Below are 23,375 nucleotides of genomic sequence, written 5' to 3' on the forward strand. Positions count from 1 at the left end.
AAACCACATTATTTGTACTCGGTAAATCAGGATGGAATGAGGTCAGATATCCTATGGATGAGACAATATAGTTCTCACATTTTATTGTCATATACTGCCTATATGCTACAAGCATCTTTCTTGAAATATTAAAACTTGAAAGATGGTATTGATGCCATTTATAGCCTTTTTCCTGATAAAGAAAGTTCCTTTGGTAACTTTAAGTCCATTCTGCAAAATTTAGTGCATGGAATAATTGTAACCACAAAGCCAAGAAAACGTCAAGATTTGCCTACAGTAAAACAGGTTTTCCGTGGATGGTAGTGTCATGATTTTGAAGTACCAGGGGTGTAAACCAAAACATCTCTGGCATGTTATGAAAGAAAAAGAAGGAAATAACTCACTGTCTTTGCTCATTGAAGACAGACAGTTGATTGAAGATGGTAGGCGGGCTACAGTCTTCCTAAGTTAGAATAAGCCCAGTAGGACATGGATCAACAACTTAGCAGCCTGTGAAACATTCAAACGTGAATGACAAAAATGAAGTGGTGCTTGCAGCTCTGCAGTTTCTGCCACAATTATTACGATGAAATGCTTTTGTGTAGCACATGTGCAGATGTGTATGGGCAAGTTATGCCCCTATCGGCAAGCGTGTATGATGGTCATTAACTCACTTCCTCACAACTAATTGTACTGTGATAAATATAGGACTAGCAGAACCACAGACTGTAGGGCAAAGATATGTGAATGATGGCTGATATTGACTTTCTCATCTTCTGTCTGCCTGTTGATCCATCTGTCTGGGAAATACTCTGATAGCTTGAACTGCAAAGTTGTTTTGGAGGTCTACCATTCATTTTTAGAGACCTTTCTAGTTGGTTGCCTGTTGTCCTAACAAAGTAGAATCCCCACTTTATTTAAGCTAAGGATGAATGAGATTTTATCTGATAGTATATGCACATACCTTTATACATATAATGACATGGACACCGTATTGTGTGCTGGGTGGCCTGCATAGCCAGAAATTAGAGTTCTTTGTGTGAGATGTGGATTAAGTACCTGGTGAATCTCCTCTTGGAAAAATCCTGCGTTACTGGCCATGAAAAATGGTAAATTTAGATACCAGTTCTATTTGTAAATATATTTTAAATAATTAAAATGTATTTATTTAGCCTTCTCTGGATCTATAAAGTTGGATACTTGAGAAAGCATCTGCTTTCCAGGCTTCCAAATGCAAATAATGGTTTCCTAATTTTTCAGTTGTGTTTTCAGAATATTCATAAGCTAACTATTGTTTTTCACAAAGTGTAGTGAAAAACCTTTGTTGGATCTCATAGGAGATAACTCCTTAACTCTTAGGAAGCTTTCCCACAGATAAGCTACACAGCTGTACCAACTTGTAAGAACCTGAGAAATACACCAAACTGTAGAGGATGACAAGTTACTCAAAAAAATGGGTCTGTCAGTCAAGTAGTGGGCAAGACCAGCAAAGAGGCTAAAAGGCTAACTTTGGGGCATCAGCTCCTTCTCTCCATCTCTCCATCACCATGCAGTGTATGGTATTGTGAATTCATTTCCAGCCTTTATGGAAGTGCTGAAAGATCAGTTCAGGTCATTTGCAGTTTCTCTTCAAACCAACTCCACTCCAGAGGAGTAAATAGACTGCAATCCTTTATCAACAACAACAAAAATCCCAGGTGAAAAGGTATTCATGATCTTGGGAATGAGAAAAAGCTTGTGAGACTCTCACCTTGTTGCAAGGATGCAAATCATTCTTACTTTTCTGTCTATAAAAACTGAGTGTCAGCATCATTACTTCCTGTACATACCAAAGTACTTTTCACCTGCAACTCAAGTAATTAGTGATTTGACACCCTGAAACTTGAAATTTATTAATTGGGCTATTAAAGTTGCAAAGGCCACAGGAACTATAGCTAGACTGGTTTTGATATCAGTCTAGCAAAAAAAAAAGCTTATTAATTGTTTTATATATCACATATACAACAGAAATACATTTTTGAAACTGTGCGTGTGGATACATCCACCTATACATCTCTATATGCTCTGTGGATGGGAGGGTGTATGTGCATATGCTACATATGCATATAAAATCAGACCTCACTAACATTGGAGGTCTACATTAATCCACAAGAATGGAAGTCATTGTCAGGTTTGAAGTGTTAGCTACTGCCCGGTAGGTTTTCCAGTATAACACTATCACGAGAGCACGTGAATTTTCTTTCTCTGTGGAATTAATTTGTACTCTTGAATTTACTAGGAAGGGCCAATGACTGTCTCTTTATTTCTTGTTTTTCAAAGCTTAAGGATAATTGAATCAGTGTGTGATGTGACAGGCTGCATGTGCTTTCCTTTCTCCTATCTCTGTCACACTTTGTTATGTACAAATGATTAGGCATTATTTGATTGTAATTTTATTAAAAACATCTTAATAAATAAACTTTAAATGAATAATTAAATTTGATGCTTGTACAAATGAGCTTTCATGTTCAGGCATTAATTCTCTATACTTGTGTGGGGAAAAATGTTGTTAATTCTACTGCCTCCTTTTCTAGAATACATCCTAGAAACAATAAGGTTTGAAAAGACCTCCAAGATATCTGGTCCAACCATCACCCTGCCACCAATGTCACCCAGTAAACCATGTCCCTGAGCACCATGTCAAACCTTTCCTTGAACACCCCCAGGGACGGTGACTCCACCACCTCCCTGGGAAACCCATCCCAATGCCTGACTGCTCTTTCTGAGAGGAAATGTCTCCTCATTGCCAACCTGAACCTCCCCTGGCACAACTTGAGGCTACTCCCTCTAGTCAGTCTTACTTCAGTGCCAAGTAAAACTACGGAGTTTTTTTTTTGTTTGTTTCCTTTTTGTTTTTGTTTTTGTTTATTTTTATTTTATTCTGGGAGTTACTGAAAAACTCCCAGAACTGAGTTTACTGAGGTCTGTTGATGTGTCTTAGTGTGCCTGCCAAGGGCCAACCTGGAGAATCTGCCTGTCCAAGACATTCCCTGGGTGATGGTGCCTCAGGACTGAGCACATCAGACACAGAATACACTGCTCAACAGGCAGTGGGAATTGCTCTTTAAAGGTTTCTCTGCAGACAAACTGTATAGGGGGTCTGAGGCAGCTTAGGATGATGTTGCGTAGATGCTTGCAACAGAGACAGCTGTTACCAGCCAGATTCTTCAGAAACTCCATTCCCTCCAAGAGCTTCCCCCTATGCAGATGCCAACAAATTGCTCATGTTAACAACCACTCTGTCTATGACTACCTGTGCAGCACTTTGTGGGGGAACCTGGACATCGGGTACTGAGTGCACCACTGCAACACAATTGGGAACCATTTCCCCAAAAACAAAAAGAGCTAAAGTCCAGCTGAAGTAGGAAAAGACCTCTGAAGTCACCTGGTCCATGTTCCCTTCACAAGCAAGGCCATGTAGAGCAGGCTGCCCAAGACCATGCCCATGCCAGGCTAATTACAGACTTACCAGTCTAGCATCAGCACCAGCTGCACCTATGGAGAAAGTTACTCTAGGACTGACTGAAAAACACATGAAAGACACTGTAGCCATCACTCATACACAGCATAAGCTTATGAGGGCACTGTTTTGGGGACTATTAAGGTACCACACAGTTTTAGGGAGCATATGAAATATGTTTTGTGTCACATATGAAGAGAAGATGCAATTTGTCACTGGTTTAGGGAGCTTGTGTGTGACATGCTAAGCCTTCTCATGTCCAAGAGCTGCAAGGACCTTCACCCAAACCTAGAGATGCGAGGCCAGGGGGATTGCTGTGATGCGTCTGTGACGCCGGTGACAGCACAAAGGACGGGTCACAGTGCGGAGGCTGTCATCAGGGCCAGCAGCAGGCAGCGCCACCCCACTGTGGCCTGGGCCGTCGGTGAGTGCAGCTCGCACCTCCTGCTGGCTATGGCTCGCCTGATCTTCCTCGCCCTGGCTGTGCTGGGCATTGCCCAGAAGCCATGGTTGCTGGATGATCACATGGATGCGGATACACACAAGAGAATGCAAGAGCATGCAGAGCAGCTAAGTCAGGGCATGGCTCAGCTGCTGCAAGAGATGGAGCAGCAGAGACTGGAGCAGAGCCAGGGGGTCCTGGGAGCTCTGCTCTTCACTGCCTTGCAGCAGTGGCACCTCTGGGCCTTGCTTGACCTCCTTGTGCTGCTCTTTGGGCTCTGCCGCTGGCTCAAGAAAAGGAGTCGTGAGCCGGGCAGCCGCAGCAAGCAGGGCAGCCCTACAAGAAAGAAGAAGGACAATGGTGATGCAGACCAAGACGGTGACTCGGACGACACCTGGCATCTGGGCAGGGTTTGGGCTGATTGCAGCCAGTGGCCAATGCCGTCCATGGCTGACAAGTGCAAGGTGGTGGAGGAGCTGGTGGACGAACTTCTTGGGGCCTGCCGAGGACTTTGCAGCAAGTGTGCCTTCAAGCCACAGCTGCAGCCGGCCATCGGCCTGGGCTGCTTCTCCGAAGGCTGCAGTGCCCGCCAAGACGACGTCGTCTACCGCCTGCTCGTGCCCCTGAGGCCTCCCCCTGGACACGCCTTCCACCCAGAACTCGGCGCCATGGGGAAGAGAGCAACGAGGAAGCCCAGGCTGCGTGTGGACCTGCAGTGCACCTGCGTGAGGGAGCGGCTGCTGGGGGACATGCTGTGCTTCCTCCACCACTCCGAGGACGAGCTGAGCAGAAGGCAGGAACCCAGCCTCCTACACACCCTCTGCACGGGCTCCTACCTCAATGTGGAGGAAACCACGCGCTGGTTCCAGGACCTGGTGCAAGCAGCCTGGCAGCTTCTGCCGCGCTCGCGCCACTGCCGCCTGACACTGCTGCCCTCCCGCCGCTCCTGTAAGATCAAGCTGGCCAACGCCTCCAAGAGCACCGTCTCCATCGAGATCACGCTTGGGGTGCAGATAGATGGCTCGGACAGCTTCCTGAGTCTGCAGTAGGCCACGCACAGCGTCGGCTGCAGCCCGGCGCAGCCACACAACACCACTTTCTCCAGCAGCGCAACACAGACACCTGTGCGCAGCCGGGCACTGACCAGCCAGACCCTTGGGCAGACTCCATTCCATCCAGGAGCTTCAGCAAGGCCACCTAGAGCAGGCTGCCCAAGACTGTGTGCACAATGTGGTACTTACATCTTAGAATATGTTCACATCCTCAAAACAATATGGTTGTAGAAGACATCTATCATCATCTTTGCTGTTTCTCTTCATTTTTACTGTCTTTAAAGCTTAGTCCAGGTTTTGATTTCTATTTAATTGTATGTGATGTTTTGATCAGCCATCATTTTGTTATTTTAGAATTAAACTATCCACTTAAGGAAAACTGGTGTTTTGTCACAAATTTGGATCGATTAATATCAGAAGCTATGTTATGATAATATGGTTGTCTTTTCAGTGCCCATTTCTTTTACTTTTTCCTTTATTGTTCATTTTAACAATCTGGAGCCAAAAAATAAATAAATAAATAAATACGTTTAAAAAAAAAAACCAGAAATCAAGCCTTCATCTTTTGTTTTTTAAGTTACATAATGGAATATTTTTTCCTACCTCAGTGAAAGTATCCTCTATTTCATGACCATATTTTTACTAGGCTTTTTATTAAGAACAATTTGTTGAGAATCAAGACACTTTAAAGAATCAGTTAAAAGGAGAATTGAAAATATTATAGCTCTTGCTTAGCTGAAGTGAAATTTGAGACAAAGCAAAGTCAATGGCAGAGGTAAGATACCATTCTAGACAGTTAAAAGGTAAGGGTGTATTATTCCTGAAGTTGATGAAAAAGAGTAAGCAATTTCCTTGTTTAGCAGTTTCAAACAATTTTACGAACACAAGGATATTTCCATAAAAATAACTCTATTTCCCAAAACAGAAAAGAGTTTCTCCACCTATAGGTATATAAATTCACTACTCTGGAAACTGAACGTGTTCTAAGAGCCTACTTTTATTGGCAGCCTGGCTGGCTACTAGAATAACATTTAAATTCAAGGGTATATATCATTATATCACCACTGCAAGACGATTCTGACTTCATAAGATTATATTCAGTAATGGGGGTGAGGGAGGAGTCTTTAATATTCCTTTATCAGAAGCCATCATAAAATGATGATGTAATATGTCAAAAGAAGACAATTTCAAATTATTGAGAAATTATTTTCAGCATATGAAACACGTATAGACATTGTGAGCATGTGAGACGTTCTACTGTAGATGATAGTAGAAACTCTTAATATTTGCCCCAGAATTTGATGTCTCCCGTTTCAGATGTGTAGGGTGTCACTGAATTACAGATGTGTGCTATGCCATAAAAAATATGCAGATTAAAGTCATGCAGTCCAGAAAGCCTTGACTCCAAAGCAGATGGTGCAGATGGAGATTTGACCAGCCAAGTCTTCAAGAGCCCAATGCCCACCACTCGGACAATCTTCATTTGGAGTTGCCAAGAAACCCTCGGGCCCTCCAGACCCTGAGGCATGTTTCTGCAAGACCCAACAGCAAAAACTTAGCTCAGCCAAGTCAGAGCATCCTTGAGCTCTCTGGGGACTTGCAGTTCCTTTCTTCAAATTTCTACCTTGGAGATTTCTATGGTTGGCATCTCTGTGGGATCTGGTGAGCAAGTGAGGAGATGGCACAGACAAAGGGAAATATTTTAGGATGTGTTTCTGTGTTGTTTTTTGTTTTGTTTTGTTTAGTTTTGTTTTCTTCTTAAATTTAAGACCAACCTAAGGCCTGAAGTCTGGCTTCCGAGCTGTAGCAAACCTACAGACTTCTCAGCCATTTCACCTCTTTAAAATGTAGCAGAAATGTATATACATTCCAGCTTCCAGCAAGTATAATGAACAAACACATAAATAAGAACCTCCCACTTCCAGCTGTGTGTCTGGTCCATCACTCAGCCTCCTTGTACCAGAGACCTAGTCCAGGGTCTGATTCCTCACCAAAAATTAATGCTACGTGTGCCTGGCCTCTCAGTGTAGTTCTTACTGTTGTAAGTGCAGTGTGCACTTGATGTGGTAGTCCTCTGTGTATGCATGTTATCCAGGAGCAGAGCTGCACAGAGGACACCTTCCCTTCAACCAACCATAACCCACCACACCTTGGGCTGTTTCTGGCATGATGGAGGGCCCTGAACTGAGTTAATGGTTGTATTAAAAGCCTTGTGGGCACAGCAGAGGTACTCAACATTTTTCAGAGAAATAACTGGACAGAGGCCATTTTCATATAGCCTGTTCTGGGTTGATTTTATGGTAACCAAGATTCCAATGTGAGGTAATGAGAGGAGTAGCTAATGAACATATATGATAATATACAGTAATGTGCTCCTATCACCAACATGGGGCCAGTGACACAAGTTTTTAACATGTAAAGCTTAAGAGTTGCCTATCACTGGACAGAAGTATTTAAAATGTAGCAGATTTAAACAAACCTACTCAGAAGATTTAATGTAAGGCTGATTACCAGCAATGCATTCTCAAAAAGTGTTCAAGGCACCTCACAGCTTCGCAAAACATCTGACATTTCTACCGCAGTAAAATTACAATATCATTAACATTGTTTTGGTCAACAGGGACCAGACTGAGAGACCCCAGATATAGTTAAAGGTCAGGTGTTTGCTTGATAGAATTTTTATGTTAACCTCATATTTCAGTATCTCCAACAGTGTTTTTTTTTTCTTTTCTTTTTTTTTTTTTTTAGATGATAGTTATTTTCTTCTTCTCCTTGTATTCTTACTTTATTTTTTCCCAATTTAAAAATCTTTTACTATAGTATCTATTTATTTTTCTCTCTTATTCATAGGCTTCTTTCACATTTTTATAAATGTACACTAATTCTGTGAGTAAAACATATGAATGTGAAGAAAAAACAATTTATTGTACCATATTCATAAATATCACAGTTGTGATACAAGGCTGACCTTGTAATGTCAGAGACCCAGTGCTAAAGTCTGTATTTCCATTCTCCGGTGCTGTCAATATCAACATGTGAGAAGGAAAGATTAGCTTTGTTACTAGCTCAAGAATCCAATGGTCCATGAAACAATATTGGTCTTCACTCTGTCTACTCATCTAAACTCATGGAAAATAATAGACAAGTTTTGGTTGATCAATAAATGAACAGTAAGCAGGAGACTGGTAATAACTATAAAAAGAATTGCACCTTTAAAAGGTTGCTGTGAAATAAGTTTACAGGCCTTTGCATTAAAGTATTTTCAAAGAAATATTGGATTTATTCTTGTAATTGAAAATGACTTTTAAACCAAATGAACAATTAACAATATTGTTTGTGTTGTTAAGGTAATGTTCAAGCAAGTATTGCAGCTAAAAAGTGCCATAAAAATAACACATTGTACCTTCTTTCTGTTATTATTGTAGGAGTCACAACAGGGATCTACAGGACACAGCAATACAAGTAAGTACTAACTTGTTTATGGCTGCATTGGGTGGAGGGAATGACAATGACTCTGAAAACCAAGGGACTGAGAAAGCAATGGTAGCAGACCGGGACAGCACAGAGCTTTGCCAAGAAGTACTCTGTTTTAGCCAAATGTGGGGAACTGAATTCAAGGGTGACCATCAAAATACCATTTCTTTTGGTGGACTGGGAAGAACAGAAAGGATTCATTTCATGATGGCTATTTCATTATATAGGTGAGAAAGACTGAAACAGCAAAAGAATGGCTTTTCTAAAATGCTAGAAAAGAAATGACCCAGTTGCTTGGGCAAGGGCACTGCCAGATATAGGCTGCCAAAAAATTGTCCTGAAAAACCTGTTATAATTTATCTGTCATAGGCAATGGTATATTTTGTGGCTATTGCACCATAATAAACCCCATAATCCTACTAATCCAATACCAAATAATGCCTCAAAGACCATGTGGCTGTGGGTCTTTTTTGGCTAGCAGTATGGGAAGGGAGGTGTTGTGTGCTTGCATGGCTCCTGGTTGTTGCTTTTCAGTGGACTCCAATATACAAATCGTGGTGCAGATCAGCAGCACTTTAATTAGATTTAGTTATGGTAAAAAACTTAGCAGCTGTATTGAAAGGAAAGATTGAACTGTTCCATGAAACAAAGTATTAATCCTCTCCCCTGACACCTCTGACTGTTGTTAATGTTGTCTTGCATATTAAAAATACATGATCCTACTCTGCTCTCGACATAAAATCGTCTCAACCAAAAGAACCATTTTGTTAGCTTCCTGACCTGTCAGCCAGCACAGAGCCCTGTTTGCAAATTACAAGGCTGTGACTGAAGATGAAAAATGCCCTGAGCTGGTAGGTAGGGCTTTGAAAGTGGCTGGTCACCCACTGTGTGAGGGAGAAGACATCCAGCGAGACAAGCCTGGGAGACGTAGGCTATTAAAACAGTGCAGCTCTTTGCCAGGGAAAGGTCGGCAGGCGGAAGGCAATGTTGTGAAGAAACATGCAGTGGTGTCACTTAATTGCCAGTGTCAGTTTGATATTGCTGTGAGGACCAGCACTAAGGAAATAATAAAACGCAAAATGGCTGAGGTCCTGTCAGAAAATAATGAATACAGTAATGAGAGAAGGAAGCACAAAAGGGCCATAATAGAGAGGGCTATGCAAACATGCAAAGAGTCATGCGCATGACAAACACACAAACTGAGCTGAGGACTTTGTGATGACGTCAGAGGCCACAGTGTTTGGATAGCTTTGGACATAGTTTTATTTAATGTATTTCCTTCTTGCAACACTTTAATAAAATAGGTTGTTCTGCAGATCTATTAAAACATGCTCTCCTGTGGATTAGGGAAGCAGTCATGCCACCTTACACCTTGCCCCTTACTCCTGTGGTGTCCAACTTCACTTCACTTCCAGTTCCCCCATCAGCCCTCCCCACTATGGTACCTCCAGCTTCTTCTTATTTCCTTATTCATCCTGCTCAGCAAAATCAGTGTATGTTTGCTGATGGGCTAGAGTGCACTTGATACTGCCTGGCTGGGTGATGGCAACCAAACCAAAGAGTGACTGAACCCATGCAGCAACACTTTCTTCACTGGTATCAAAATTTAGGATTGCTGGCAGACACTAAGACACATTCTCTAACGTTGCAGAGTAATTTGACTACCTCTGAGATGTGTATCCATGAGGATTCTTTGTCAGGGTGTTAGAAAAAGACATGGAATAAGACAGAGGCAGAATAAAACACAGACCTTACCAGTCTTGTACAACAAACTCAAAGAAAAATAATGGAAAAAGTATTTTGATGTTAGGAAATGCTAGCAAATGACTCCATATGGAAAAGAAATGTAATAGTCTATGTACTGCATTATCCAAACACACATCTTCAGAGTCACAATTAGCTGGTATTCCCCATTGCACCATGTCTTCTGTGGAGTGGCTCCTGAGCCCGTCATTTGCAATGTTCTTACTTCAGCTGCTAGCATTGCCTTTCTCATAGATAACGTTTGCATTTCTCTCATCCTTACCCACAAGGAAATCAAAGCATTTAAAAACCCTTAATGGCTGAAGTTGTACTGCTCTGTTACAATAAGTATTATTTATCCTTGTTATCCAGACAGGTAAACTTAGCCTGGCTAAGTTGAATGATTCACCCAAATTCCTACTCAGAGGAGAACACTCCTTCTCTGGTCTTCCACTATTCATCAGGGAAATCCTACAAAAGTCCATTTAAAATAGATTCTGAAATGGGAGAAATCTAATCTTCTCATCCGGTTATATTTAAAACAATTAGGAAGGGAGTTGTGTGAGATGTAGCAGGAACTAGCAAAGAATTCCCAGGCCAGTGGCTGAGGATCTGAGGGATGATGTTTTCCACCACGATCTTCTGGAGGCACGTGCATGCACACACACCTCAACACACAGGCGTGCACACACATACACGTCCACACCCATTTCAGAAGACATACACAGTGCATAGCACCTGAATTGAAGTGTGCTAACAGTAGCCCTGTGAAGTAGGTAATGTACCTTTGTCAATTCCCATCTGACTAAGAAAAACAACAGACTGCACAAATTTGCCCATTAAAAGAAACCAGAGCTAGACAGGTTTTAGCGGTCCAGCAAATGCCAGCCTCCCACAATGGTACCTGCATGCATTTGGCAGGTAACATGAAAACTAGAAAGAAAAATCTTGGCCTAGCCAGAAGTAAGTGTGGGAAAAAAAAAATAATAAAAATAAATAAATAAAAAGTTGTTCTGACAGATAATTCCCTTTTATTTTTCCAATAGCTTAACAACAGCATATCTGTGACATTCAACTATGCTTAGCCTATACACATTTTTCAAATTTCTGTGATTTAGTCAAGTGTGAACAAAGTTGGTAAGGACTGATAAAGCATTAATGACCAGATTTTCTACTCTAATAGGCTGGACTGATGCATTTCTACCATCTGCAAAAGCTTCATCCTCCCCTTCCACACAGAAGTATGTTAAGTGATGATTAGCATTAAAGCAGATGCAAATGCTTACTGTAGGGTAATTCATTAATATCCAGTTTGGCTAAATCACAGAGATTCCCTTCCCTCTCTCTCCTCACAGTACTTGTGCTGTTTCCCTTGTTGCTACATTAACATACATTGCTGAAAGTAGAACTGATGTGAACTCTGGCAAAGCACTCAGGAATCCATATTCCCCCTCACACTCAAACAAACCAGTGTTCATGGTAATAATTCATCACTTACAGAAAGTCTAAGTTACGAATAGAAAATCTTTGAATATGTGCCAACTGTTACTGTTGGTTTCTTGTTCCAAATTACCATAATGCAGATGAGCTCCAGGGCTCCAGGCATCCTAAGGCTGACAAACATGCACTGTAGCAACAGCTTTCTAGCCAGCAGGTTATCATCTGGATATGCTTTCTGAAGTCTCTGTTAAAAGTGAAAAGTGTCCTAGAGATTATGGACTAGATGTATTCCATCCTGTGTGGCTGCCCAGCTTGTGCTTACATTTTATGTACCTTTAGCTTCCCTAGTGGTTCACAGAGGGACACTGGTATTTTTGAAGTCATCCAGAGCTTCCTTTTCACTAAAGATTGGGCACATAAGTTGGGTACACTCAAACCTTTCCATAGCGGAGGATGAGATCTACAAGCACCACAGCAAGGTGTTTGCACTACCCAAACCTCCTTTACTAGACACCCACATTCAGAAGCTCACTTTCTAGGGTAAGTCCTTCAGCATGCTTCTTTACAGCAGTGGAAAGACATTGGCGGCAAAATCCTGCCTCTTCTGATGGCAAGAGCAAGTTTTCCAGAGGTGCCCCTAGCAACCACTGCTGACACCTCAACACTGTATAGAAACTGAGGGTGAGATCTTTGCCATCAGCGAGCAGATGATGTGTAGTGTTCATGTGCATGGAATAGAGTAGGGGCTGATCCAGAACCCACTCAGCTCAAGTCAATGAGTATGAGATCGGATAAGGGAACGCTGAAACAGTCTGACCAAAACAAACATTTTTCACAGTTTTTTTCAAAAGGCACAGGTGGATTTTGGCTTAATGAAGTTTGTTAAAAGGTAGTGGAGGAAAACACATCCATCAGTAAGCTAGTCACACACAACCTCTGTGCCTCCTTGTCTGCTAGGCAACATAAACTCGTATGTAGACAGCTATTTGTGCCCAGCAACACACAGGAGGATCAGCAGCTGCAGTCATGAGGTCCAGAATTCAAGTTCAAGGTGATTCAAGTAGAGCAGCATGCCCTGTTCATCCATGTTAGAGCTAAAGAAAAATCTTGTGCTGAACTGTAACTCTCTCAGGTTTCTCAGAGTGATAAGTGCAGTAAAAAACAATCACCTTATTTTTGGAAAGAATGAAAGAGGGAGAAGGAATTGGCCTGACATACCATGAACAGTACCACCCCATCAGCTATCAGCCTGCTTCCCTGGTGTCTGTGCTATGTAACTAAGTTATGTTGGGCAGATGTGGTTTTGGACCAAAGAAGAGGTCATCACAAGCCAATGTACTTTTCTAGGATGCTTGTGAGTCATAAGGAAACATGAAGAAGAGGAAACCCTTGACCCCCCGATACTTCTCAAGTATTTAGGTACTTAAAAAAAATAATAATAATAATAATAAAAAAAAAAAACTTAACTTGAAAGTTAGCTTTTTCTTACACAAAATAGCAAAGAGGATTTCTCCAGCCCCTAATTACAGCAGCTGAAGATTAGGTCGAAAGGTGTCAAAACACTTACTGTGTCAAAATGAGCATGAATCCAAACATCCATCTGCAGAATTGTGTCCTAATCTCTGCCTTAGTAGCTTTTGCTGGTACTGTTCTCCTCTGTATGAAATGGTTCCTGGAACAGGGTGTGGGAGTCTGTGCATGTTGGATGGGATGCAATATCAATAGTAGAGCTGTAAGACCCTGGAGAAGTCCTTTGTATGCTTCCAAGGTCTGCTGTTCCTTGTAAAGGTTGAGTTACTTGAGTCTTTCTGCCTCCCCTGTAGAGTTTTCTTAACTGACATTGCCAGAGTACAAGTGCCAGTGACAAGAAAAGTCAAGTCAGGGTTGACTCCCGGCTTACAGATACTCCATCAGTGTCCCAGCAGCCCTGTGATTGCCTCAGCAGTATTCCATGCATGTGGCAAGAGCAGTCAGTGTTAGCAATGAGTAGAGCCTTGGCATATCGCATCTGAACAGTTTCCATATTCACCCATTTCTGATGTCATTTTCTTTTTCTCTTTTAAAGGAAAAAGTGATGTAGAGCCAAAGAGTCCAGAGAAAAGTGCAACACATACATCGTAAGTCACTTTTGCTTTTATGATCAGAGAAAGCATCTATGTTTTTTATCAGATTGGTTGGGCAAAATGGGATTTGTCTGTTGTGTTGTTGTTTTTTTTTGTTGGTGGTGGTGATGTTTGTTTGTTTTTTTTTCTTTCATTAAGATAAAGCTCTTTCACTGATGCTGTTCTTAAAAAGGCTTTTTAGATAATGACTAAACATTAATTATTCCTAGAACTTTTGCATGCTATTAAGTCAGAGATCTTCACAGGTGAAATGGCTCCCTATCATGCTGAATAGATATGAAATTATTTTTGTGGGTGTGTGAGGCTGGCCTTTACAACCTGACTTCAATATTACCTTAATGCTGCTGGAGTTTGTCACACTTGCTAAAAAACATCATGTCACATATGCCTTTGATGTACTGATGTAATTTTAAAAGACTGCAGTCTGAAGCTTCACCTCTGAATTACTTGAAATCCAATTACAGCTATCTCTGGTCTCTCACGATTTTGTTGATGTTTTTGAATTAACAAAAGAAGTCGAGAAATAGATAGGAACAGGCACTTGTAATATATCAGTGTTCACCTTCACTCTGGTGCAACAATAGAAGCTTTTACCATTTTTAACTCCAGTATACAAAGGACTGAATTGTTTTGCCAACATAAACCAGTCTACGAAACAGATGGGCTGAAAGTTAGAAAAATAAATAGCAACAGTCTCCCAAACTGAGCTAGATAAGTGAATTCCTTTAATATTTACCATGCAGGAGCAGTATGCATTTCTACAAAACCATTCACCTTTTTAATCCCATTTGAGTGAGCAAAGTTCTTGTAGCAGTCAGTCATGTGAATTTTAGAGTGCATCTTGCCTGTAATTTATGTTTCCTGATTCCTGTTATTTAAATTCAGAGCGTTACATCATGTAAATCTCACAAGGTGTCACCATTTGTTACACAGCCAAAAGTAGTCACAGAAGGAGGTACTATAATGGTGATTTATAGTGGGATGTTTTCATTTCTGCTGCAAATACACATTAAAAATCTTCTGGAAATGAATCTAGAAAAAGATTTGACATCCTGTAAGAAATGACTTGTCCTGTAGATTGTGTTGTGGAATGTAATTACAGTATGTGAGCATATTTAACCAAACTTATTAAATGAATTAAGCATTAGCAGCCTTATGCCTTCTGATAGTATGATTGCTGGGAATGGTTAATAGAATGATTCCAATAATTATCATTTTTAAAAATAATATTGCAATAAAAACCAGAAGAAGAAGGGTTTTAATGCCATCTGGAGGTATTTTGGAGAAATGAACACATTTATTTTCGCTGATACTTAGCAATATGTAAAACATGAGCCATACTGCACAGTAGTTTTGCTAGTCAGATGGTATTTTATTCACGAGGAATGTTTTAACTTTCCTTTATTCTCCTTTATCAACGTAAAACTTTAAACCTTGGAACTTAAAAGAATAGGGGTTCAGAGATACGCCCTAATATATTTTGCTCTGAGACTAAATGTTGTGCCATGTAGTGTGCCATTTGAAATACAGCAAACTTCAAAACCTGCTTAGATGTGAAAAGTTCCTTGCCTAATAAGACAAATAGTGTGTCCTTCTGAAATGATGCACAGTTTTCTATATACAGGGTATTTATAATGCTTATCTTTACGCTGTTGCCATATGCTAAGGCTTCCCCACAGCAGATACTGGTTCCTAGAGCAAATTTTAGAAGCAGAAAATACTTTTACCCCTGACAAATGGCTGTATTCAAGAAGCAGGGGCCCCTCTAGTTAGAGAAATTGTTTGTGTGGAAAAGGAAACAGGAGAGAAAGTGGGACATGAATGGGAGGGAACCAGCAAGTATTGCACCAAAAATAAAAATAAAAAATGTGAGGCCTGGAGCTAAGAAAGAGGGAAAAGATTGCAAAGACTGAATTTTCAGAAACAGATATAAAATTGAGAGCAGTGGCAGAGAAAACCAGAGGTCAAACTGGAAAAGAAAAAGCAGGGAGAGCAAAAGCTGTTAGTAAACTAAGATGTGTCTGTTATTGAATAGCACTGACTTCCTGAGTGCTACAGTGATGCAGATTAACACATTTCAATGTGTAGGTAAACACTGACATCCCCCTTCTTGTTCTGCTACATTTTGTTGGCCTTCCCCAGGCTGCTTCTCATTTACACTTTCTTCTAGGACAGGCTTTTACCTCTGGCTCTCAGACAGCTGTGAATGCAGATTTGTCCTTCCTTTTGGGGATGTGACAGATCACACCTGAGCGCAAGATGTGCATGGAGAGGACACCCCAGCAGGACCCTCTGTCCTTCTGGTGAAAGGCCCATGCCCTCTTGTGAGGTATTGCTCCCCGAGGGTTACAGGAGTCCATCCGTCTGCTCCTGGTAGGGACGTTGAGAGGGAGAGACACTGATGTAGGAGAGGTGGCACCTTCAGGTCCGGCTGGCAGAAACTGCGGGGAGCCAGAAAGGATGCACTGTGGATTCATTTCGTTGTGAATCATTGTTTCCGCATGGAAATGAAACAAACAGCAGCAGAAAAACCCACAAAGCGAGGCATGTTGGCCTAGATAAAAATAACAGAAAAGATGGGGAGGAGCGAATTAATGTTTCTTTCTTGCAAATGTCTTTTTTATTTTCCTCAGGCATGTTACAAGCCACATACTCAAGCCAAGCTTATGTGACTCAGTGGCAGTTAATTCATCCTTGGTGTAGATTTACTACCACCATCCAAAGGTTATTTATGCAGCTCCAAAAGACAGGTTGATTGCCCTCCTGAATCAGGCAGTGAGGCGCTCATGAACCAAGCATTTACATCAAGTCTCACCTGAAAAGATTCCTCCTGCCTTGTCCACTGGGCTCCATCCAGGGCCTCAAAATCAGGTACTGGGGCTGTGCTCTGGAGCCAAAGGGATGAAGGTGCTGCTCGTAACCCCTGCAAGGCGGGAAATCTAGAGTGCAGGATTTGTGCTGTGCTTTTCAGAGGGGTTTGGGTATGGGAAATGTATTGTTTTGAATAACATCGTGTGTGTTTTTTTTTTCCTGTATGCATTAACTCTGTGGATGGACTCTGATAGGACATAGCTCTCCCCTGATAATAACATTAAACATTAAGAAACAGGCATACTTTAGATGATTCACATTAATTGATGCAACATCCTAATTAGGCAGATAAATAAGGGCAGTCATTACAATGCTGGAGATAACTGAGATGAATGTAAGAGAATGAGAATTATGCAAAACCAAGGAGGAAGATCAGAATCTGAGCAGATTTGTGTCCTTTTGCACACTGTTCCTATGGTCTTCACCATGTCTGCATGCACAAAAATCACCTGAACTGGCACTAAAGGATGGCAATAAAAGGTGCAAACAATACAAATGTGTTAAGCTGTCTTGAGTCTTCTCCAGTTGATTCATGTTCCTTGTAATTGAATGCTTTTAAAGCCATAAGAATTCTGGATTTGAAGGGCTTTTTGTTGTTGTACTCAATATGTACAGCTCTCTATGGGTCAGCTTCACTGCACATTTCTAAACTTTTAGGACTGCTCAGAAATATTCAGCAATGTTTCATTCTTTCGGTTTTGTGACGGAAGGTCAGTTTTCAATGGTTAGAAAACTTTCACAGTTTTGTTAAAAACATCTAATTTTTATTAAAATCCCTTTCCCCCAGCTTTACCTGTTGTAGGCTGAAGGACAGGGTTAAGGAGGGTGAGAGAAATGGACAAAGTGCTCTTTTGGTCTTTTATATTTTTAGATATGGGGTTTTAGTCTTTCTTTGGGAAAAAAAAAAAATATTCCAACCAGTGCATGTGTTTCAGAGGGTCCAGTAGTTTCATGGTAACTTCTTATCTCACCGGGGGTCTGAGATCACCCATTCTTCCACATGGAAAATATGACAACAATTCAAAAATGGTACAAACACACAGAACACCCCGAAAGACCCTCGCTCTTGGGATGACTTTCGATGTACTGTCTGTTGCGATGTTCTTCAGTACCTTTGTGTTTGTAAATGATTTCCAGTTCAGACTACCCAAGGTTAATCATGCCTGACTGTGATTCACTGCTATGCATTTACCTCGACATTTCCAGCGCACTTACTTAATGATATCAGCACTAGCGATGAGATACCTCAGTGCTGTCTCTTTATTATCCCTCCCACAACTGTTTTCATGCTGAGCTGCTCCAGATTTTTCCCTCCCTTTTTACAAGAGAATTAACCAAGATTGAGGGAGGCTTCTATAATTTATGGCAGTTATGCAAGTTTTGTCCTTTACTAATACTCGGAGAGTCACAGATCTCAGTATGTGTGTTCACTTGTTTGCTTTTGCCAGGCAGAAATAGATGTTGGCTCCATTCCTTCTGTGAGACGGTCTCAGGCATCACTTGGAGAACAGTTTGCTCAGGGGGATCTTCATTAACAATACTAAACTCAGCGGTTTCCAAGCTGCCCATTTGCAGAGATTAGTGCTTCGGTCTCTTGCCCATCCAGCTGCTAACATCATTCTCATCACCCTGGAGGTAGAAATAGGAAACAGGTACTCAGACCAGTGTTACTCTTTTTCTTCCTCTTTGCAACCTATGTCTATACTGGCACAAGCACCGATATATTTTTATTTCTTGCCTTTACTTCCTCCCTTGTATCTTACTCCTTGTATCTCCAGTGACCCACAGATAGCATTTATTAGCCAAAAACTGGGTTTCCCATCTTGCGGATGGGAAAATAAAGGCAGAGGAATTACAAGGTGTCTCCAGAGAGCAGGGGGAATCAGTCTCAAATTCAGGAGACCAGCCTGAGCAAGTGCTGCCAGTGCACCACCGTGCTCCGAGCCCCAAGGAGCTTTGCCTTCCACATCTGGCTGGCGTCTGATCTTGAGCCAGGACCACAAGTCTCTCAGGCAACCACTGCGACTTGACTGAGCACCAGAGTTGGAAGAGGAGCCCTAATCCCACCTCACTTTCAGCAAAAGGCCTGGTGCAAGTTATTTAAAGTTAGCCTTGGCTTCCCCCCATCTAAAATAATAATTAGACCGCCATGGAGACTAGCTCATTAATATTTGTACGAAGTGTTGAAAAATGTAATGTTCTGTAAAAATGGCTAAGGATTACTCATCCAGAACAGTAAAGGAAATGAGTGGTAGTTTAAGTTTTTTAAGACAGACTCGGGTAATAAGTGGTGAATGTCCTGAGCAGTGCCAGCAGCAGGCAGAGGCTGAGGGCTGGGTGCAGGGAGGGTTGCACTGCTGCTTCTCCTGGTTGCCAGCAGACATGGGGAGCTCAGGCAGCCCCTGCCCCATCACCACTGGCTTGTCCTGCCCCACAATTTCAGTCGTAGCTTCTTGGACAGTCACCACCCAACTTAAATTAGGATTTGGCTTTTCTCTCACTACACCTGAGGGAGGGATGGCAAACAAGGAAAGGGCAAAGGATGCAAGCTGGAGAGCAAAAAGCCTTGCAGTGGTACATCTTAGATATCCTTCTGCTTGCTTGCCACAAAGACTGTGGTGGCTCAGTAGAACCAGAAGATAGGTGAAGGGTCTGAAAGACAATGGAAATGGTGAAATTCATGCAACTGTGGAAGTCAACTCTAAGGAAAGGTGCCCAAATTTTTCTGGTGTATAATCCACTTTTAGCTTTCAGATTAGGATACCAAGGCAACTTCTCAAATAGCCTTCCACAGCTCAAATTTGGGGCATTTTCAAGAGCAAGAACTTCTGCAGTGGACATACATCAGACAGTGATTTGGTGATTTGGTCCTCTTTCAGCAATTCCATGAGCTTTATTGCAGGCCATCATGAGGGTATCAAACTGGTGAGTCAGTTCAGCATCATTAAGCCAAAAACATGACTTCCAGGAGTTGGTGGACAATTTATTAAAAACAACATTTTTTTTTTCTAATTTTTATTGTTTCTGAAAACATCAGTTACACATTGTATCAATAATGGCTTTTAATGTATGCCTGTGATGTATCTGAGAGAAGTTTTGAAGTCCATACTAAAACAAAAAACAAAACAAAACAAAACAAAAAAAAACACATACTGAGATGAATGAACACAGTGTTCTTCAGAGCGATGGAGGTCTTCAAAACCATAGAAGCAAACGTCTGGTGTTTATCCATGAACCAAGTAGCTGGCAGGAGAAGAAGGCTGGCTTCATTGCACTATCCCACCTGTTTACTTGAGCCTGGGCTTGCAGAGCTAACCCCTAACACTGCCAGACTGTCATTGCCCAGCCAGTCCAGCAAGAGCAGCTAAAATCTTAAAATGCACTCCTCAGCTCTCAAATTCCCATGAAAAAGTTCTTTTTTTCTGCCATCTCCCCTGAAGCATTACCCTTAGTACATGTACAGAGTGCTTCTCTGTGTATTAAACATACAGACCATTAAAAAAATACAACTCCACAGTAACTTCCTGCTCCAAAAGACAGACCAATTTCACCTGTGGGATGCATCAAAGCCCTGGCTGTATTGTCACAGTACTGATGTAAATGTCGCCTGCCAGTTCCTAACCTTCCCTTAGCACAGATTTTTGGATTTGTGGTATACAGTGCTGCTGACAGTCCACAAAAAACTGTTGTAAGTTGATACCAAGAAATCTATTTTCTTCAAATCCTATAAAGACATTTTCTTGGAAGATATTTGCCCACACATGTCTCAACTTAATCTGTCTTTGAGGTTTAGCTATGTTAATGAGGAAGAATGGATCGGTGTTTTGGGTGATATTTTTTTTTTGCCACATAAAAATTATAGATGCATAGCAGTCAAAGGTGATACAAGTAAAAAATATTTAAAAACATATAAAATTGTATTAAAAAAAAAAAAAAAGAGAGAGAGAAAAGAAAAATGATAGCCAGGAAAGCAGATGAGATGATTTTTATTTGCTGGATTTAGAAAGAAAACACGTGGAAGCCCAAGCTGACCATAATTGCAGCTGTGGTTATCCTGGGATAAAGTTTAGCTTCCGTAGTGTTTCAGTCAGACAAGAAAAGCCTTATCTGAGATGTCAACAGGAAGGGGGATAGATGAAGTCTAAATAATAGCACCTCTGAGATCTGGGGAAGTTTTGCGATTGACTTGCATGGGAAGAGATAGGGCTTTCACTGCCCTATTTTTAAACGTCAGTCCTTTCTTTTACCAGATGCAGCCAACAGCTGGAGATAACTGCCCTTATTGCTGCAGGACTCAGCACAGGGTTTTCTTTATAAAGTCTCTCCTTGTTTAGCACCTTTCCCTTCACTCTCTACCTGTACAGTGACCACCAGGGAGAAAAACCCAGAGCTGGTGGCTGCTGCCCTGTTTGTTGCCACCCTCCGCTCAAAGCCAAAGGGGAAGGTGCAAGAAGCCCTCACTTCAAAGCAGATGTGCTCAGCAGCTTTTGCCCAGTTGGAAAACTTACTACTACCTTGGTCATTATTTCTAATTTTTTCAAGTGACAAATGTTTCACTAGCGCTTGTGTTCATTTACAACACTTAGAATAAAACTGACCAATTTAGCTAGCTAAAATACAGTTATGGTTGAGGAAATGTTTTCCCGTGTTGCACCAAAAGCATATTATTTTTCTCTTAGGCACTGTTTTCCTTGGACTTTGTCATTTGTAAGGGACTAATTGGGAATTTTGAATGCGGCACAGTGGTTAAAGAGGGGTTGCCAGGAAAATCAGATGCGAATACCTGGGAAGAACTCGATTTCATCGGACGTGCCATCAGAAACCATCTACCCCGCTGCGTATTTCCTCCCTGAAGGAAACGATGAAACTGAAGCTAGGAGTCTGGCACGCTGGAGTTGCATTGTGCATGCTGTTGGTTTTGCCGCGTTAAAGTTCCCAGATGATGTTTTGGAAATCCTGCACCCAGGCGAGAGCTGTGGCAAGGGAATCTGCCCTAGGTGCTGCTGGGTTGAGGGCAGGGAGCAATGAAGCACCATGCAACATGTCCAACAGGAGAGAAACAAGATCAGGAGTATTCGATATATCCAGGCCTACAATACCTGTTTTTGTGTTGTTTTGTTTTGTTTTTTTCCCTTTTCTGCCAGTCAATGGACAAAGGGTGATCTGGTCCCTGGGCTGAGTCCATGGCTGGAGGAAGGCGAGGTGTATGCAGGGTGGGGAAAGGAGGAGGGACAGGGAAGGAGAAAGAGAGATACAGGTCCTGGCCACCTGCCAAGGAAAATAACCAGCATTTTGCAAAAGAGAAATCCTAAGACTGAGGTCATAGTATGGAAAAAGTCTGTTTCACAGACTCTTTAGCCTGAACACAGGCCAAGATTTTTTTTTCTTTTTTTTTTTTTTTTTTAATATATTTTTTTAAATGCAGGCATCCTATTAACATTTGAACACTAAAGCTCGTCCAGGAATGGAAAGATTTTGGAATTTGAAGTACCCTAGTTTTCTACTTTGTTGTTATGCTGATATATATAATTTTTTAATTATGAGAAAGCAAAGCATTGAACAAGAAGTTCTCTCATTTTGCTTTTGAATTATTTTACCACTATGAAGATCAAATTAAGGGGATCTAAAGAAATGCTTTTTTTTCCCACAGAGTGACCGACTCAAAAAAAAAAAAAAAAAGGCTTTTCAAGCTTGGTGGACAATTTTTTATTTGCCATGCAAAACAGAGAAAGATACTGAAACGGTCATGAATTTTCCTGTGTGGAAAAGTTCTACAGTTCAGCCATGAATAGCTACATTTTTTTAAGCCTTTGTAGTAGCAAGCTGACAGCTTCATGACAAATTACTTTTTATACCTAACTAAACTAATTATTGAAGCTCTTCTGCCTTAATCTCTGGACTTGGATTTAATGTCAGAGCGTGGATATTTTTTAACTGTGGGAAAAAAATAACTTCTTGGATTTGTTAGGATGTTATTGCAAGCAAGTTTTCTGGTCTTTGATTTGCTAAGCTACAACTGGAGTCTACCTTCCTCAGGGTAAGAATATTTCCACATTATCATTTCACCTGTGGTATTTTAAGAGTGAGAATATTATATCTTCGTGTGTATCTCAGCTTTATGCATTCTATTCTTTGTTTAGCATGCAGACAAGCTACATCTCCCCAAAGAGATGTGGAATATATTTATTGGCAATTTAGAATTGATGATAGATTTGACAAGCAAGCAGGGTGACGCACTGAAGCTATCAAAGCTGGAGATGAATCAGGACAAAGGTTCAGATGAGATGCATTGTTCCAGAGATTCAAAAGGATTTTACTTACAGATCATTCCAAAATCAAGGCAGCTGTACCACTGACTTATAAAGAGAAAAGCTCAGTTTTTACTGAGAAAAAAACATGGCTTGATTGGCCCACAGACCTTTTATGGCAAAATTACAGCTGACATTTCTGCATGATGTTTTTTATTAGTTTTGTAAGCTATTTTGTCGGGATTCATTTGTGCTGATTCTCTCTTTCATGTTATAAACTGTAAGCAGTTGTAGGTAGAGAGAAGGAATCTCTTGATGTATTTCTTTGTAGATACACTCCAAGAATTGCAATAGATCAGGTATGCTAAATTAAAACTGATCTGCTACCTGATGAACATGTGAACTTACCGTTTATTTCTTTGTGTTACAATTTAGTGTAAGTATAGGGGGGAATTCCATAAACTCATCACACGCTTTCCTACTGTCAAAGCAAAGACAAATCAA

General features: G+C 41.2%; 1 protein-coding gene across 1 annotated transcript in view; it reads left to right on the plus strand.

Moving 5' to 3' along the window:
* AFF3 (ALF transcription elongation factor 3) overlaps positions 1–23,375 on the plus strand; it is a gene marked incomplete at both ends in the record, with an annotated part of 325,435 nt that overhangs the window by 192,132 nt on the left and 109,928 nt on the right. Inside the window, 2 exons of the mRNA XM_084282865.1 lie at positions 8,398–8,434; positions 13,695–13,746. Coding sequence (XP_084138991.1) covers positions 8,398–8,434; positions 13,695–13,746 — 89 coding nt within the window. The remainder of the gene's footprint in view (positions 1–8,397; positions 8,435–13,694; positions 13,747–23,375) is intronic.

The sequence above is a fragment of the Netta rufina genome (genome assembly GCF_964035555.1).
Source record: "Netta rufina genome assembly, chromosome: 1".
Lineage (NCBI taxonomy): Eukaryota > Metazoa > Chordata > Aves > Anseriformes > Anatidae > Netta > Netta rufina.